This window comes from Panthera onca, chromosome D4 (assembly GCF_046562875.1).
Source record: "Panthera onca isolate mPanOnc1 chromosome D4, mPanOnc1 haplotype 2, whole genome shotgun sequence".
In the NCBI taxonomy this organism is placed as follows: domain Eukaryota; kingdom Metazoa; phylum Chordata; class Mammalia; order Carnivora; family Felidae; genus Panthera; species Panthera onca.
Window position 1 is genome coordinate 73,323,053 of NC_138351.1, and position 17,372 is coordinate 73,340,424.

Consider the following 17,372-nt stretch of genomic DNA (forward strand, 5'->3'; position numbering starts at 1 on the left):
ATGTTTTTTATTTATTTTTGAGACCGAGAGAGACAGAGCATGAACAGGAGAGGGGCAGAGAGAGAGGGAGACACAGCATCCAAAGCAGGCTCCAGGCTCTGAGCTGTCAGCACAGAGCCCGACGCAGGGCTCGAACTCACGAACCATGAGATCATGACCTGAGCCGAAGTCGGACACTTAACCGACTGAGCCACCCAGGCGCCCTGAAATATTTTTAGAAAAATTGTACAGTTTGGGGCATATGGGTGGCTCAGTTGGTTGAGCATCTGACTCTTTTTTTTTTTTTTTTTAACGTTTATTTATTTTTGAGACAGAGAGAGACAGAGCATGAACGGGGGAGGGTCAGAGAGAGGGAGACACAGAATCGGAAGCAGGTTCCAGGCTCTGAGCTGTCAGCACAGAGCCCGACGCGGGGCTCGAACTCACGGACTGTGAGGTCATGACCTGAGCCGAAGTCGGACGCTCAACCGACTGAGCCACCCAGGCGCCCCTGAGCATCTGACTCTTGATTTTAGCTCAGGTCATGATCCCAGGGTCGTGGGATTGAGCCTCACATTGGGCTCTGCACTGAGCATAGAGCGTGCTTGGGATTCTTTCTCTCTCTCCCTCTCTCTCTCTCCCTCTGTCCCTCTACCCTGCTTGCACACACTCACTCTCTCTCTAAAAAAATAAAATTCTGTGGTTTATGGGAGTGAGAATAGTGTAAACCAAATCTAAGAATGTTGGTTTACAAAGTATGACCCTTTAGTCTCTTGATGGTTAAGATCCTGGCTCTGAAATCAAGCTGTCAGATGTTTGAACTCTAGCTCCTGTAATCTTTTAACTCCTCTGTGCATGAGTGCTCTCATCTGTAAAATGGGAATAACAGTACTGACCTCACAGAATTCATTCACATAATGTATGTAAAGTCTGTAGCAGCATGCCCAGCATAGGCCACATTTAATAAATATTAGCTGTTATATATTTTTTTAAACGTTTATTTATTTTTGAGACAGAGAGAGACAGAGCATGAACAGGGGAGGGACAGAGAGAGAGGGAGACACAGAATCTGAAACAGGCTCCAGGCTCTGAGCTGTCAGCACAGAGCCTGACGCGGGGCTCGAACTCACGGACCACGAGATCATGACCTGAGCTGAAGTCGGGCGCCTAACTGGCTGAGCCACCCAGGCGCCCCTAGCTGTTATTTTTTATTAATGAAGTGTCACACCAAGAGCAAGACCAGAGCTCTTGAGCTATTGGTTAAGTAAAAAATTCTTTCTAGTAAGAAACCATACTTACAAGATAGGAACAGGATGTATTTCCTAACTCTGTGCTTTTGGAGATTCCCCAAGTTGATTGTGTTGTCTTAGTAGTAGAGGTGTATGCTAAAAGGTAATCACCATGAAGGTAGGAACTTTTGTCTATTTTATCAACCCATTTGTCCCCAATCCCTACAATAATGCCTGACTTATTGCTCGATAACTATATGTTGAATGAATGTAAAGGGGTCAGTGGCTATTAAAAGCTCCAAAGTTTTTATCTTGTGGGCTGACTTATGTAAGTTCTTCCAATGTGTATTGATTTAAAATAATGGCTCGGCAATGGTATGGAGAGAACCTTATCTGAATTACTAGAAACCCTGAAACCTAAAGTACATTTAAACAAATTGACTTTCATTGCTTTAAATATAAGCTAAGATAATGTAAGTAAATTGAGATAAGTTACTGTTCACAATTTTGACAATGTATAATTAATAGTGTACTATTAATGGTAGAGTTTCAAGTTACTTCGTAAACACAGAATTTAAAAATTATACGCAGCTAAAATAGTAAAAATTGTATGCAAATTTTTAAAAATTTTTTAAATGTTTATTTATTTTTGAGAGAGAGTACACACGTGGGGGAGGTACAGAGAGAGAGAGGGAGACACAGAATCTGAAGGAGGCTTCAGGCTCTGAGCTGTCAGCCTGACAGCGGGGCTTGAACCCACGAACCATGAGATCATGACCTGAGCCAAAGTCTGACACTTAACCTGTTGAGCCACCCAGGTGCCTCTGTATGCAAATATTAATAGTAATTATTTCTGGCTAGGGGAATTATAGATAATTTTTAAATTCTTCCTTTTGCTTCTCTATTTTCTAGTATTTCCTGTATTAAAGGAAGTATCTGAACTTAAAAGGGACCACCAAAAATCCAACTAGTATTTATTGAGTGCTAATAATGCATTTGTCATTGTTTTAGCCACGAGGAATACCCTGATGAATGACAGAAACAAAATCTCTGTATTTTAATAGAGGGGTGAGATAATAAACTTAGGAAAGGAGCTTCTTATTGTAGAGTCCGGAAACAGGCCCAGAGATGTTAAAGTGACTTGCCAAAAATCCTGACATAGTTGGCCTAAAAATCCCACTCACCTGGCTTACTGCTCAGTGCTTTTTCTGTTATACCCTCCTGGCTTTCTCAACTTTCAGGAATCCTGTGCAAATTCTTGAGCATTCTAAATCAGAAGTCCAACTGAATTTTGCTGAGTCTCAGGAACCCATTCTATTGTATGAGGCAGCATTGTGAAGAGTAAGGAACATGTGTTTTCTACCCGGTTATGTCAGTAGAACATTCGGCAAATCCGTTAAGCTCTCCGGACCTTATTTTCATCATCTGAGAAGTAAAGAGATCAGCTGTCTGGTTTGTTACTTCCAGAGCCCCATTATTTGATCTGGAGTTCTCTGTATGTGTATTTGCTCTCTCCACAGCCATCCACACCGCTGCTATGGACATGCTGGGAGGATCCGGTATTGAAAGCCAGTGTAGAAAAGTTGATATTATTGCAGATGCTGCCTATTCCATTTTTAAAAAGCCAAAAAGTTTTACAGGAAACTTTATTATTGATGAAAACATCTTAAGAGAAGAAGGAGTAAAAAATTTTGATGTCTATGCAATTAAACCAGGTAATGCTTACAGTTTTTTGTTTTTTTTAAAAATTTTTTTTTTTTTTAACATTTATTTATTTTTGAGACAGAGAGAGACAGAGCATGAATGGGGGAGGGTCAGAGAGAGGGAGACACAGAATCCGAAACAGGCTCCAGGCTCCGAGCTGTCAGCACAGAGCCCGACGCGGGGCTCGAACCCACGGAGCGCGAGATCATGACCCGAGGTGAAGTCGGCCACCCAACCAACTGAGCCACCCAGGCGCCCCAGTGCTTACAGTTTTTAAAAGTAGTGATGTCTGTTTCTGCATTTCCTGCAAGGAACACACCTCTGTTTTGTGTGCACGTTTGAGTCATTATAAAATTAATATGTTCTTTTAAAAGCCGTCCTCCTGATAAAGGGTAGGACTTAAAAGAGAGAAAGGAAAAATAGAAGTGAGTTGAGGGCTTTTAAAATGATATGCAGATATGGAAGGCATATCAGCTATTAGCCATTTCCAAATCTTGAAAGAAACCAAAAATGAAAATTGGTTTTTAAAGTTGGCCTTAAGGGGCGCCTGGGTGGCGCAGTCGGTTAAGCGTCAGACTTCAGCCAGGTCACGATCTCGCGGTCCGTGAGTTCGAGCCCCGCGTCAGGCTCTGGGCTGATGGCTCGGAGCCTGGAGCCTGTTTCAGATTCTGTGTCTCCCTCTCTCTCTGCCCCTCCCCCATTCATGCTCTGTCTCTCTCTGTCCCAAAAATAAAATAAAAAACGTTGAAAAAAAAAATTTTTTAAAAATAAATAAATAAATAAATAAAGTTGGCCTTAAAATCAGAGGAAAGACTTTGTTCAAGGACGTGGAAACAGATGATACAGGAGTGAGTTTTTTACAAAACGCTGGGTGGCTCAGTCAGTTAAGTGTCGGACTTGATTTTGGCTCAGGTCATGGTCTCGCAGTTAGTGGGATTGAGCCCTGTGTCAGGCTCTGCGCTGACCATGTGGAGCCTGCTTGGGATTCTGTCTCTCCCTCTCTCTGCCCTTCCCCTGTTCTCTCTCTCAAATACTTAAAAAAAATATATAGACTCCTTCCAAATATTTGTGTCTCTCTCTCTCTCTCTCTCTCTCTCTCTCTCTCTCTCTCTAAATTAAAAAAGAGACAGAGGGAGAGAGAGGAAGACAGAATCCCAAGCAGGCTTTGCACTGCCAGCATGGACAAGGGCCTGAAACCCATAAACTGTAAGATCATGACTTGAGCTGAAGTCAGACACTTAATCATCTGAGCTCCCCAGACTCCCCCAAATGTTTGTCTCTTAAGTGCAGTCTCTTAGAGTAACTCACTGATAGATGGTGAAGATGAGTAAACACAATCTGTCCTTGGTACAAGGGTATGATTTGAGAAGTTCTCAAGGCCCCCTTGTTCAAAGATCATTCTTTCCAAAATTGTAGATGCTGGTGGTGAAAATGAATTCTGACTGTATGTATAAAATATTATATATATGTTTTGATGTTTTATTTACTTTTGAGAGTGACAGTACAAGTTGGGGAGGGACAGAGAGAGGGGAACAGAAGATCTGAAGCAGTCTATGCACTGAGAGCTGCAACCCCAGTGTGGGGCTCAAACTCACAATCTCTGAGATCATAACCTGAGCTGATATTGAATGTTCAACCAACTGAGCCACCCAGGTACCCCTAAAACATGGTATATGTTAAATAATAGACAATATAGGGGTGACTAGGTAGCTCAGTCAGTTAAGCAGCTGACTTCGGCTCAGGGCATGGTCTCATGGTTTGTGAGTTCAAGCCCCGTGTCGGGCTCTGTGCTGCCAGCTCGGAGCCTGGAGCCTGCTTCAGATTCTGTCTCCTCTCTCTGCCCCTCCCCTGCTTGTGCTCTGTCTCTCAAAACTGAATAAACATTAAAAAAATTGAAATAATAGACAACATAGCCATAAGCGAGGGGTCTATTTACTTGTGCTAAAGTGTATTTTAAATAGGGGCACCTGGGTGGCTCAGTCTGTTAAGTGTCTGACTTCGGCTCAGGTCACGATCTCACGACTCGTGAGTTCGAGCCCCACGTCGGGCTCTGTGCTGACAGCTCAGAGCCTGGAGTCTGCTTTGGATTCTGTGTCCCTCTCTTGCCATGCCTCTCCCTCGCTCATGCTCTGTCTCTCTCTCTCTCTCTCTCTCAAGAATAAATAAAACATTAAAAGATAAAAATAAAGTGTATTTTAAATATTATTCAGTAGGTTGAGCTTCCACGTCATCCCTGTCTCTTCGGTTTGAACTGAATTAAGTAACTCTTTACAGTTTAACAAAGCCATTTTTTAAAGTTTATTTATTTAGTTTTAATTTTTAAAAACAATTTTTTTAATGTTTATTTGTTTTAGAGAGAAACAGAGAACACAAGCGTGGGAGAGGTGGGGGTGGGGGGAGACAGAGAATCTGAGGCGGGCTCTGCACTGAAAGCAGAGAGCCCAACGTGGGGCTCAAACTCACAAACTGCAAGATCATGACCTGAGCCAAAGTCTGATGCTTAACCAACTGAGCCACCCAGGCACCCCTATTTATTTATTTTGAGAGAGAGAGTACCTGTGAGCAGCAGAGGGGCAGAGGGAGAGACTCCCCAGTGGGCTCCATGCTGTTAGCACAGAGCCCAATGTGGGGCTAAATCTCACAAGATCATGACCTGAACCAAAATCAAGACACTTAACTGACTGAGCCCCCCAAGTACCCTTACAAGGCAGTTTTATATACGTTATCTATTTAATCTTCACAGCAATCCTGTGAGAGAAGCAGTATTGTTTAGGGATTAAAAGCATGGAGTTTGAGAGAAGAAACCCAGGTTCAGATTCCAGTTCAGCTGCTCACTAGCTGTGTGACTTTAGGCATATCACCCACTTTCTCTGAGCTTCACTTATTTTACCTTATTGGTAAAATTAGGGGAATAATAGCTTCCATGCAGGATTTTTGTAAGAACTAAGTGCAATAATGTGTGTAATGTGTGTGTCACAGTGCCTGACATATGATACAATTGTAGTATTCAGTAGTTAATATTTACAGTAGGAAAACAGGCTTAAAGAGCTTAGTCTTTGCCTAGGAGCAGTCAGCTAATAAGTGGCAGAACCTGAACCAGATTGAGGTGTCCTGGGTCCTGGTACAATTATCACTTTAGGTTTGAAAGGCACAGGGTCATTGTGCACACAAAAAATTTTTTTAATGTTCTCTTTTTTTTAATGTTTATTTAGTTTTGAGAGAGAGAGAGAGAGAGAGAGAGCAGGGGAAGGGGCAGAGAGAGAGAAAGACACAGAATCTAAAGCAGGCTCCAGGCTCTGAGCTGTCAGCACAGAGCCTGACATTGGGCTCAAACTCATGAACTGTGAGATCATGACCTGAGCTGAAATCGGATGCTTAACCGACTGAGCCGCCCAGGCACCCCACTTGATACGATTTTTAATCTTAAATTTAAAATTCTGTGCACAATCGGGGCACCTGGGTGGCTCAGTCAATTAAGCTTCTGACTTCAGCTCAGGTCATGATCTCATGGTTTGTGATTTCAAGCCCCACATCGGGCTGTCTGCTGTCAGCACAGAGCCTGCTTCAGGTCCTCTGTCCTCCTCTCTCTCTGTCCCTACCCAACTCACGCTCCCTCTCTCAAAAATAAATAAACATTAAAAAAAATCCTATCAAGCGTTGAGAGCTTAAGATGAATACGTACTATGATAAGTATTAGGATATAATAAAGACCAATGCCTTCCTGACCTCCAGTTTTCTTAATCTTCTGAGAGGGAGAGACAGAGACAGAGATGGGAAACAAGTTTCTTAATAAGGAACCCCCTTTTCTCAGGGGGCTAGGTAAGAAACGAGTCCTGAGTACTTCGGAGGGATGTAGGACAGAAGGGTTGCATGGATAGATGAGAAGGGGGCAGAGCCTCCTGGGAGGGCAGCTAGGAGCTTAATGTAACAGGTGACTCTGTTTGGATCTTAGTGATGAAATTTGCCATTGGAGAGGAGGATAACTGGGTTATGGGAAAAGTATTTTAGCTTTGTGAAAGTCAAGTAGTTTAACAGTTCTCATGGGAGTCTTTTCCATTGCACAAGAATGATTATTACAATAAAAACAGATATAATGTTCATTAAACAGGTGTTAGGAGTCTTAATATATTTAAGTTGTCTTAGTAACCTGATTATTTTTGGGGTCATTTTTCAGGCCATCCTTTGTTACCAGATTTCTTCTTAGATGAACACCCAGATACAATTATCAAGAAAGTGGAATCACGTGGTAAGATGTAGACCATACTTTATGTAGGAAAATAAAGATACTAACTTACATATTTCTTTCAGAATATAAAATTGGACATTGCTGCCTTCTGGTTTTGATCCATTGTAATTTAAACTAGAGAGTAATATGTGGTCTTGTTAATTCAAGAAGGTTGTCTTTTCCTTCCACCAGTAAGAAGTTCTTAATATATGCTTTTCATTTGACTCAAAAAAAAAATCTTAAAAAGAAAACAGACCCTTTTTTAAGATTTTTATTTCTTTTCCTTCGCACTGTGTTTAGGTATTTCATGTTGATGTGTTATTTTATTTTGAGGAAAAATGTGTCACATCAAAGTATACCTAACAGCATTCTCAGAGTTTGTGCTGTGTGACTGCTTTATTGGAGAAATTCACTTCAAAGGAGATTTTGGTTTTACTTTATTTTGCTTTTATAATTCAGAAACAATAGCCTCCCTTAATTGGTCCAGAGTTTACGTTTTAGTTTTTGTGTTCTGGCATTGTGTCACTAGCTTACTGAAAGATTTCAGAAGAAACACTGTTTAACAAATACCCATGAAAAGAATTTCTCTCATGGTTTATTAACAAGAATGGCTGTGCTTCTCCTGGGCCCTTACTTTATTTTATCTCACAGGCAGTGTGAATCTCCTAAGTGATCACAGATTCTTTAGATGGCTGCTAGAAAATTTAAGAACAAATTTCCTCTATACCTTTATAGCAAATTTATAGAATCTTATACCACAGTGCATTTTAGTGCCACCTTTTTTCTGGCTTAATCTTTTCTACCTTTACCTTATCTTTGTCTAAATTTTTGGAGATAGTCTTAAAAATTACTTAATAAAAATGGCAACTTTTCATTTGTAGCATGGAAAACTTGAAAACACATCTTATCAAAGTCTAAAAAGAGTCTAGGCTTAAGGCCAGGCAAGAGCAAAATCCTGATTTTTGTGCAGCACCCTAACCTTTGATCTGAGCTTCTCTAAATTCCAAGTTTAAATAATAAGAACCACTTATCGATCATGTATATTCATTTTGTTTTTCACCACATATTTATTGGGCACTACTGTGCATCAGACACTAAGCCAGGTGCTTTGTATGCATTGTCACAGTTAACACGAGCCTGCAAGACAAGTATTATTATCTTCATTTTACATCTGAGATCATGGCAGGTGGCGGAGCCAGGATTTAAATTTGTATTTCTCTGATTGCTAAGCCCGTAACTTTAACCAGTAAATTTAAATTGCTTTTCTAACTCCTGAATACTTAAAGTCCTTTAAATTAGCATATTTTCCCCCCAGTAATCCAACTTATTAATTTATAATGAGTTGCCATCTCATGGACTAGGCATACAGTTGCTATGATCAGCCCATTCTCTCCCTTGGGTCCTAATTACATAGGGAACAGAATCACGATCAGAAGGTTGTTTCATGACCATGGAATCAGAACAAGGGAGGTTAGATGAGTAAAATGTAAGATAAATGTTTACTGGCATCAAATTTTGATAGGAATGATTTTGCCTATGGGATCAGAATGTGTCACGTGCATTGACTACAATCCATATATCATCTCCACATGAGGGATGCCCTCAGCCTTGAGGTCACAATACTCAAATTCCTTTGGCTGAAGCTTTTCTTCCCCATATGCTGCTGGAGAGAGCGTTTGCTACTGTAGCTCTCTTTTTTTATTCCCTCTTCTTCCTTGTTCAGTCTACTGCAATTGTACTTAACATTTTCTGTACATACCTTAATATATTCATATAGTCCAGTATATCTGGCTTAGAATCTAACATCTTTCAGGTGATTGGTTAGTCCCTATCCACATCCTCTCTCTCAGAGGTCAGTGTGTATCCCTTATTTCCCAAGGGGGAGCAGCTCACCTTTCTATTAACGTTTGATTGTACCTTTTCTGGTTATTTGTGCTATGTATATTTGTTTTATATAGTGTATTTGTAATTATGAAGTATATTGTAGATTATGTTCATAATTTTAAGTGTTTTTTCTCATATTAAAAGCACTACTGTCATTTCTTCATTGATCTCCCTCCTCCCATTACAACACAGGGAACCCATAGTCTTTTTTGTCTGTTCAGTTTATTTTTGTTTTTTTTTCCTTTAGTTACACTTTTTATTGCTTCTGTTCCAGTTGCTCTGGATTCTCCTCAGAAACACTTATTCTTAGCCTGTTGTCCTTTTCCTTTCCCCTGTAGTTGTCACCATCTTTTATTATTTCTATCTTACTGTTCTTTTCTTCTGCATTCTGGGATACCTGCTCAAGTTTGTACTGTAAATTACCGATAAGACTTTTGATGGGGCACCTGGCTGGCTTGGTTGGTAGAGCATGCGACTCTTCATCTTGGGGTTGGACTTCAAGCCCCACATTGGGCGTGGAGCCTACTTTAAAAAACAAAGACTTTTGGGGCACTTGAGTGGCTTAGTTCATTAAGCATCCAACTCAATATTGGCTCAGGTGATGATCTCACAGTTGTGAGATGGAGCCCCACATTGGGCTCTGTGCTGACAGTGCAAAGCCTGCTTGGGATTCTCGCTCTCGCTCTCTGCCCCTCCCCTGCTTGCACGCACACTTGCGCTCTCGCTTTCTCTCAAAATAAACAAACATTAAAAAAAAAAGACTTTTGACACTTTCATCTCTGTTCCCTTTGGCCTGTAATATTTATTTTAATTTTATTATATGTTTCATTTCTCATGTTCCCTCTTTCCTTGTCCATTTTATTCCATTGTCTTTTCATTCCAGCCAGTTATATATGACTTTGTGCCCTCGTTTCATATAGTTTTCATGTGGAGGAATTCTTGTGGGTTTCATAGTAAATTATTTTTAGAGGTAGATTTTTTTTCTCTTCAGAATAATTTTCCATTACTCTTGTGTTATGTTGTTTCTCATAGGCACCAGGTTATTTTTCCCCACTGCTAATTTATCTTCATATTAGGAAATATCTCTAGAGCTAGTAGAGTCAAATGACAGGGATGTATAGATTGCTTCTGGCTTCATTCCTTGTCCTTCTGGTAGAATTGCGTTCTCAGAGCTATAGTTTCTGAGTATAGTTGTGGTACCTGTTAGGCACATAGCTAGTGCCTGTGTGCAAGGCTGACATGGGAACTTCTTTTACCTCCTACTGTCCCCTTCATGCCCTGCTCCCAAGGTTCTTCCCTCCCCATTTTTATCAGTATTGCTTTGGGGTGTGTACTTCCCAGGGTGCCTCACTACAAGGGCTCCCCCTACTGTCTGCTCCTCTGATATTTGGGAGCTACAAGCTTTGAAATTGGATTTGAAAGATGGAGGCGTTCTTAAAAGGCAGCATTGTAGAACAGAGGTACAGATCCTAGTCTTCTAGTTGAAACAAGCCCAGAGTCTGGTCCAGTGGTTTAAAAATATGAAAACCTGTCTTCTTTGTTTAAGTTAGTAGAGCTATTCTTTCTCTGAGATCTTTCATGAGGCAAAGCACAGGCAGTTCCGTGTTTCTTAGGCTGACTCTGTCTACCTTAGAGTTATTGAACATTTGTTCCTAGATTCTGACAGTGATTGTTTGTGAGTCTAGGTGATGTTTAGTAATTTTTTTACATGTTTATGTAAGTATGGAGTTAGGGTGTGATGGGGGCTGCTAGTCATTATCTTTTTTTTTTTTTTTTTTTAAGGTTTTATTTTTAAAGTAATCTCCACACCCAGCATGGGACTTGAACTCACGACCTTGATATGAAGAGTCGCATGCTCCACCAACTGAGCCAGCTGGTCACCCCTCTTTTTTTTTTTTTATTTAATTTATCTTTTTAATTTACATCCAAATTAGTTAGCACATAGCACAACAATGATCAGGAGTAGATTCCTTAATGCCCCTTACCCATTTAGCCCATCCCCCCTCCCACAACCCCTCCAGTAACCCTCTGTTTGTTCTCCATATTTAAGAGTCTCTTATGTTTTTGTCCCCCTCCCTGTTTTTATATTATTTTTGTTTTGCTTCCCTTAGATTCATCTGTTTTGTATCTTAAAGTCCACATATGAGTGAAGTCATATGATTTTTATCTTTCTCTGGAAGTCATATGATTTTTATCTTTCTCTTTTATCTTTCTTTAGCATAATACCCTCCAGTTCCATACACGTAGTTGCAAATGGCAAGATTTCATTCTTTTTGATTGACGAGTAATACTCCATCGTATATGTATATACCACATCTTCTTTATCCATTCATCCATCGATGGGCATTTGGGCTCTTTCCATACTTTGGCTTTTGTTGATAGTGCCACTATAAACATGGGGGTGCATGTGTCCCTTCAAAACAGTATATCTGTATCCCTTGGATAAATACCTAATAGTACAATTGCTGGGTCATAAGGTAGTTCTATGTTTAATTTTTTGAGGAACCTCTATAGCGTTTTCTAGAGTGACTGCACCAGTTTGCATTCCTACCAGCAATGCAAAAGAGATCCTGTCTGCATCTTTGCCAACATCTATTGTTCCCTGAGTTGTTGATATTAACCATTCTTTTTTATTTTTTTTTAACGTTTATTTATTTTTGAGACAGAGAGAGACAGAGCATGAACGGGGGAGGGTCAGAGAGAGAGAGGGAGACACAGAATCCGAAACAGGCTCCAGGCTCTGAGCTGTCAGCCCAGAGCCCGATGCGGGCTGACACGAACCGTGAGATCATGACCTGAGCCGAAGTCGGACGCTTAACCAACTGAGCCACCCAGGCACCCCTATATTAGCCATTCTGACAGGGGTGAGGTGGTATCTCATTGTGGTTGTGATTTGTATTTCCCTTATGATGAGCAGTGTAGAGCATTTTTTTCATGTCTTGGTTGGCCATCTGGATATCTTCTTTGGAGAAGTGTCTATTCATGTCTTTCGCTCATGTCTTCACTAGATTATTTGTTTTTTGGGTGTTGAGTTTGAGAAGTTCTTTATAGATTTTGGATATTAACCCTTTATCTGATATGTCATTTGCAAATACCTTCTCCCATTCTATCGGTTGCCTTTTAGTTTTGCTGGTTGTTTCCTTTGCTGTGCAGAAGCTTTTTATTTTGATGAGGTCCCAGTAGTTTGCTTTTGTTTCCCTTGCCTCTGGAGACGTGTTGAGTAAGAAGTTGCCTTGGCCAAGGTCAAAGAGGTTTTTGCCTGCTTTCTACTCGAGGATTTTGATGGCTTCCTGTCTTACATTTATGTCTTTCATCCATTTTGAGTTTATTTTTGTGTATGGTGTAAGAAAGTGGCCCAGGTTCATGTCACTGTCCAGTTTTCCCAGCACCACTTGCTAAAGAGACTGTCTTTATTCCATTGGATATTCTTTCCTGCTTTGTCAAAGATTAGTTGGCCATACGTTTGTGGGACCATTTCTGGGTTCTCTATTCTGTACCATTGATCTGAGTATCTGTTTTTGCACCGCCCTCTTTTTTTTTAAGTAACCAAAATGTTCTTTCTCATTAAAGCTTACATATTTGTAGTCTACTGATTGTACCTTTCAAATATATTACTGATTTGTTTTTTGTCTCCTGAAGTTTTATTCTCTTGTGCAAAGTCATCATGCCATGTCTAAATAGTCCAGATGATCAAATTATGCAATTTATCACTTGGCAAATGTCTTTTGGGGCTACACTAAAGTTTTTGCTACAGTCTGCCACCACAGGCTTCTGGGGGACTTGTCATATCTTCTTTCTTTAAAATTTTTTTTTTTTACATTTATTTATTTTTGAGAAACAGTGAGACAAAACGTGAGCGGGGAGGGGCAGAGAGAGAGAAGGAGACACAGAATCTGAAGCAGGCTCCAGGCTCTGAGCTGTCAGCACAGAGCCCGACACGGGGCTCGAACCCATGAACTGTGAGATCATGACCTGAGCTGAAGTCGTATACTTAACCAACTGAGCCACCCAGGCACCCCTATCTTCTTTCTTGACCTAGGTGATGATGACACAGTATATCCACTTATTGATAAGTTTTAAAAAATTATTGAAGTATAGTTGACACAGAATATTACCTTTGTTTCATAGTGATTCCACAGGTCTATACCTTATGCTGTGCATATCACAAGTGTAGCTACCATCTGTCACCATACAACATTACTACAATACCACTGACTGTATTTCCTGTGCCATACCTTTTATCCCCATGACTTACTCATTCCATAACCGAAAGCCTATGCCTCTTACTCCCCTTCACCCCTTTTTACACATCCCCCAACCCCTTTGGTAACTTTTTGAGCTATATACTTACGATCATTATTCATGCATGTTATCCATGAATAAAAAGCAAGGGCAAGGCAGTCGGAGTTGTTTGCCATGGGTGTAGGCAATAAAGAGGTGCACTCTCTAATGAATTTAAAAATAGTAAGAAACTAAAAGTTTATTTAAAAGTGTGTATCTTTGCTCCATTGGATCTTGAGGATTTCATCTTTAATATCTGTTTGGATTTTAACTTGTAAGAAGAGAAGGATTTTCTTGTTTATTTGTTTGGGTGTTTTTGTCTCTGGAATCATTATAGTGGAGGGTAATCTATATCCAGCAAATTCGGGATACTTTTATATTGCTTCTGTTGTACTATGGAATATTTTTGTGCTGCCAATTATATTTCATTTAATAACCTTTGGTGAGTTATATGGCTGGGTGTAATTTGAGTCGGAAAGTAGATGGAGAGTTCATTTTTAGCCTAGAGCACAGATTGGCCTTGGAATTAATTTAATTAATGAATTGTTCTCACCTGTTTCTGGGGGCAACTGCTAAACTGCCCACAAGTGATTCCGGGAGGAAAAATAAAGGAATAGAGGTTGGCTTTGGAGGACAGCTTCAAGCTATGGCAATTGAACTGTCCTGTGCACTGCACATCTACTGGCTCGTTATACGCTGAATGGTTACGGCCAATGGGTTACATGGATACAAGTTTAAAAACACTATAACCTCCATTCCCCTGGCCTTATATTTCTAGGCAGGGGTGGGGGGGCTTTCATGAGGCTTGTAGTCTGATCTCCATCTTCATCCAATGGGGGGGACCAGTCTGATGAAACTGGAAGAGGAACTAATTTTGTGTGGTTTAGACTCTTGTGAAGGTTCTTTCTGTCTGAGCAGGTTGTCCCCAGTTTTCACATGACCTGTACTTTTAGAGGCATTTCTAAGCCCTGATGGGAGGAGGCAAATTCAATCCAGGGGTGAAGGAACTAAGTCAAATTTAGAAGCAAAGTTACTAGGAAGTTCACTTGGCTGTTAATTCAAGCTACAATCTCCAGTTCAGCTCTGCTGTTTACATGGTTGATGTTCTGATCTCCATGGTACTTACTCTAGTGTCTTTTCTCATTTGGTTTTAGAACTCGGAGCGGATGATAAAGGAGTGATTATTACTCCTAAAACTCCCAAAAGTTTGTTTAGGTCCCTTAAAAAAAACCAAAAAAAACAAAAAACACTATTGTTTAGTAATGGTTTGTTTTTTTTCAACGTAATCTGAGAGTCAGCCTTTTACCTGGAGAGTATAAACCAACTGATGTGTAACTGATGTATTTGGATATTATTTCATCAGGTTGACTTAACACTTTGTCACCAAATATATTTAAAGTCATTTTGGTCAAACAGGTCTAATTGGTGGCAAGTCTCTTTTGCTAATTAATTAATTCTGTGTGGGGCCTTACACTGCCTAGGCTTTAAAGACATTTATATCAATAATGTTTTATAGGTGCTGTTCCAGAACTCAAAGAAGAGAAGCCACAGCCACCACCAAAACCACGTTCTGGAGCTGTGGAAGAAACATTTAGAATTGTTAAGGACTCTCTCACTGATGATGTCGTTAAAGCCACTCAAGCAATCTATCAGTTTGAACTCTCAGGTAAAAATCATATCTAGTAATTTGGCACTTTTGTGAAACAAAGTAGGGTATGTCCTTTGGCAGAAAATCAGCCTCCAGTAGTAATCACCTTGATAGTTGGCTGTATCCAGAACCCTTAACCCTAGAATGTAGACATTCAAGAATAGCAGGGTGCCTGGGTGGCTCAGTTGGTTAAGCGTCTGACTTTGGCAAACCGTGAGTTCGAGCTCCACGTCAGTCTCTGTGCTGCCACCTCAGAGCCTGGAGCCTGCTTCAGATTCTGTGTCTCCCTCTCTCTCTGCCCCTCCCCGACTGTACTCTTTCTCTCTCTCTCTCTCAAAAATAAATAAACATAAAATTTCATTACCTATACTGTCAGTGTTAAATACATTTTTGGCATATGTAATTGAGAGAAAATCCTGTTTAGGAGGGCATGTGGATCATGACAGGCAGTATAATACAGTAATTTGTCATTAGCCGTAGCACCTTACCATTTTTATCTTTGGAATTGTTTAGGTCAGTCTACATGTAGTCAGTTTTTTCAAACTTCTCAGTAGTTTTCTTCTCAACATAGTATTAACACATATTAATGATAGTTTTGAGAACTAGCTACTTTAGTCCCATTGAATGCAAACTTTGACATTATCAGTTCTTTTATCCTTTGCCTCCCCTGTTTCATCTCTTCTTCCTTTTTACCCTTTAGAACCCATGGTCCATTGCTTTAATCACTCTCTTGCCTGTATCCTAAATTTCCTGAACTTTTTGTGCTTATGTCACCATCTGTCAAAAGCCTAATCCTGGATGAATCACGTTATGTGACTGCCCCACAGTTGCACCCAGGCTGCCAAGTCCTCCTGGAGAAATGGAAAAAACCCATCACACCACCCGGTGGATCTGTACCAGTAGAAATTCATCACTGGGGCACCTGGGTGGCTCAGTCAGTTAAGCATCTGACTCTTGATTTCAGCTCAGGTCATGATGTTACGGATCGTGAGATCAAGCCCCCCATCAGGCTCTGCACTGTCAGAGCTTGGATTCTCTCTTTCCCTGTCTCTGTGCCCCTCCCCTACACGTGTGGGCTCTCTGTCTCTCCCTCAAAATTAATAAACATATAAAAAAAAAGTTCTTTAAAAAAAAAGTAAAGAAATTCATCATTGCCCTTCTTCAACTGGGGTCTAAGCAGTGCCTGAGAATTCTCTATTTCTGTAGTCAAGCTTACTGCCTCATTTTTCGCAGTAATTATTTTATTTTATTTTATTTTATTATTTTCTAACTTTTTAAAATATAATTTATTGTCAAGTTGGCTAACATACAGCGTATACAGTGTGCTGTTGGTGTTGGGGGTAGATTCCCGTGATTCATCACTTACATACAACACCCAGTGCTCATCTCAACAAGTGCCCTCCTCGGTGCTCATCACCCATTTTCCTCTCTCCCCTGCTCTGCTGCCATCAACCCTCAGTTTGTTCTCTTTATTTAAGAGTTCCTTATGGTTTGCTTCTCTCCCTCTCTGTTTGTAACTTTTTTTCCCTTCCCTTCCCCCATGGTCTTCTCTTAAAGTTTCTCAAGTTCCACATAGGAGTGAAAACATGGTATCTGTCTTTCTTTGGCTGACTTACTTCATTTAGCATAATACTCTCCAGTTCCATCCACGTTGCTGCAAATGGCATCACTTCATTCTTTCTCATTGCCAAGTAATATTCCATTGTATATGTAAACCACATCTTCTTTATCCATTGATAGATCCATCCAGTTGATAGATATTTAGGCTCGTTCCATAATTTTGGCTATTGTTGAAAGCACTACGGTAATTATTTTTAACCTTCTCAGTGTTCCACAAATCTCCCAGCTCTCCCTTCACCACATCCCTGCCAGTGTCAGCAGATAATCCCACCTCCTCTTTCACAGAGATAATAGAAACTTGCAGACAAATTGCTTCAGCTTCCTGCCATCTGATATCAAATCAGCCATTATGAGCATCATTCTTTCTTCCTTCCCAGTAGAACAGAGTTCATCTCTAGATTCATGCATCTCAAGCTTTTATGTTCATATTGATCACCTGGGATCATGTTAACATGCAGAATCTGATTTAGCCTGTCTCCAGCAGAGTCTGAATTCTGCATTTCTTTTCTTCTTTTTTTAAATGTTTATTTATGAGAGAGAGAGAGTGTGCACAAGTGGGGGAAAGGGAGAGAGAGAGGGAGACACAGAATCTGAAGCAGGCTCTGAGCTGTCAGCACAGAGCCTGACACGGGGCTCGAACCCATGGACCGCGAGATCATGACCTGAGCTGAAGTCAGATGCTTAACCACTGAGCCACGTAGGCACCCCCACAGATCACACTTTGAGTAGCAAAGCTGTAGATCCCATGTCCTGTGGCCTCCTTAGGGACATTGTGCTGGTAATTATGCCCTCTCTCTGACCT

General features: G+C 40.6%; 1 protein-coding gene across 2 annotated transcripts in view; it reads left to right on the forward strand.

Moving 5' to 3' along the window:
• HSDL2 (hydroxysteroid dehydrogenase like 2) overlaps window positions 1–17,372 on the forward strand; it is a 69,197-nt gene that overhangs the window by 34,712 nt on the left and 17,113 nt on the right. For both annotated transcript variants that reach the window (XM_078436578.2, XM_078436577.2), the window contains exons 7-9: window positions 2,729–2,923; window positions 7,087–7,158; window positions 14,819–14,968. In XM_078436578.2, coding sequence (XP_078292704.1) covers window positions 2,729–2,923; window positions 7,087–7,158; window positions 14,819–14,968 — 417 coding nt within the window. The remainder of the gene's footprint in view (window positions 1–2,728; window positions 2,924–7,086; window positions 7,159–14,818; window positions 14,969–17,372) is intronic.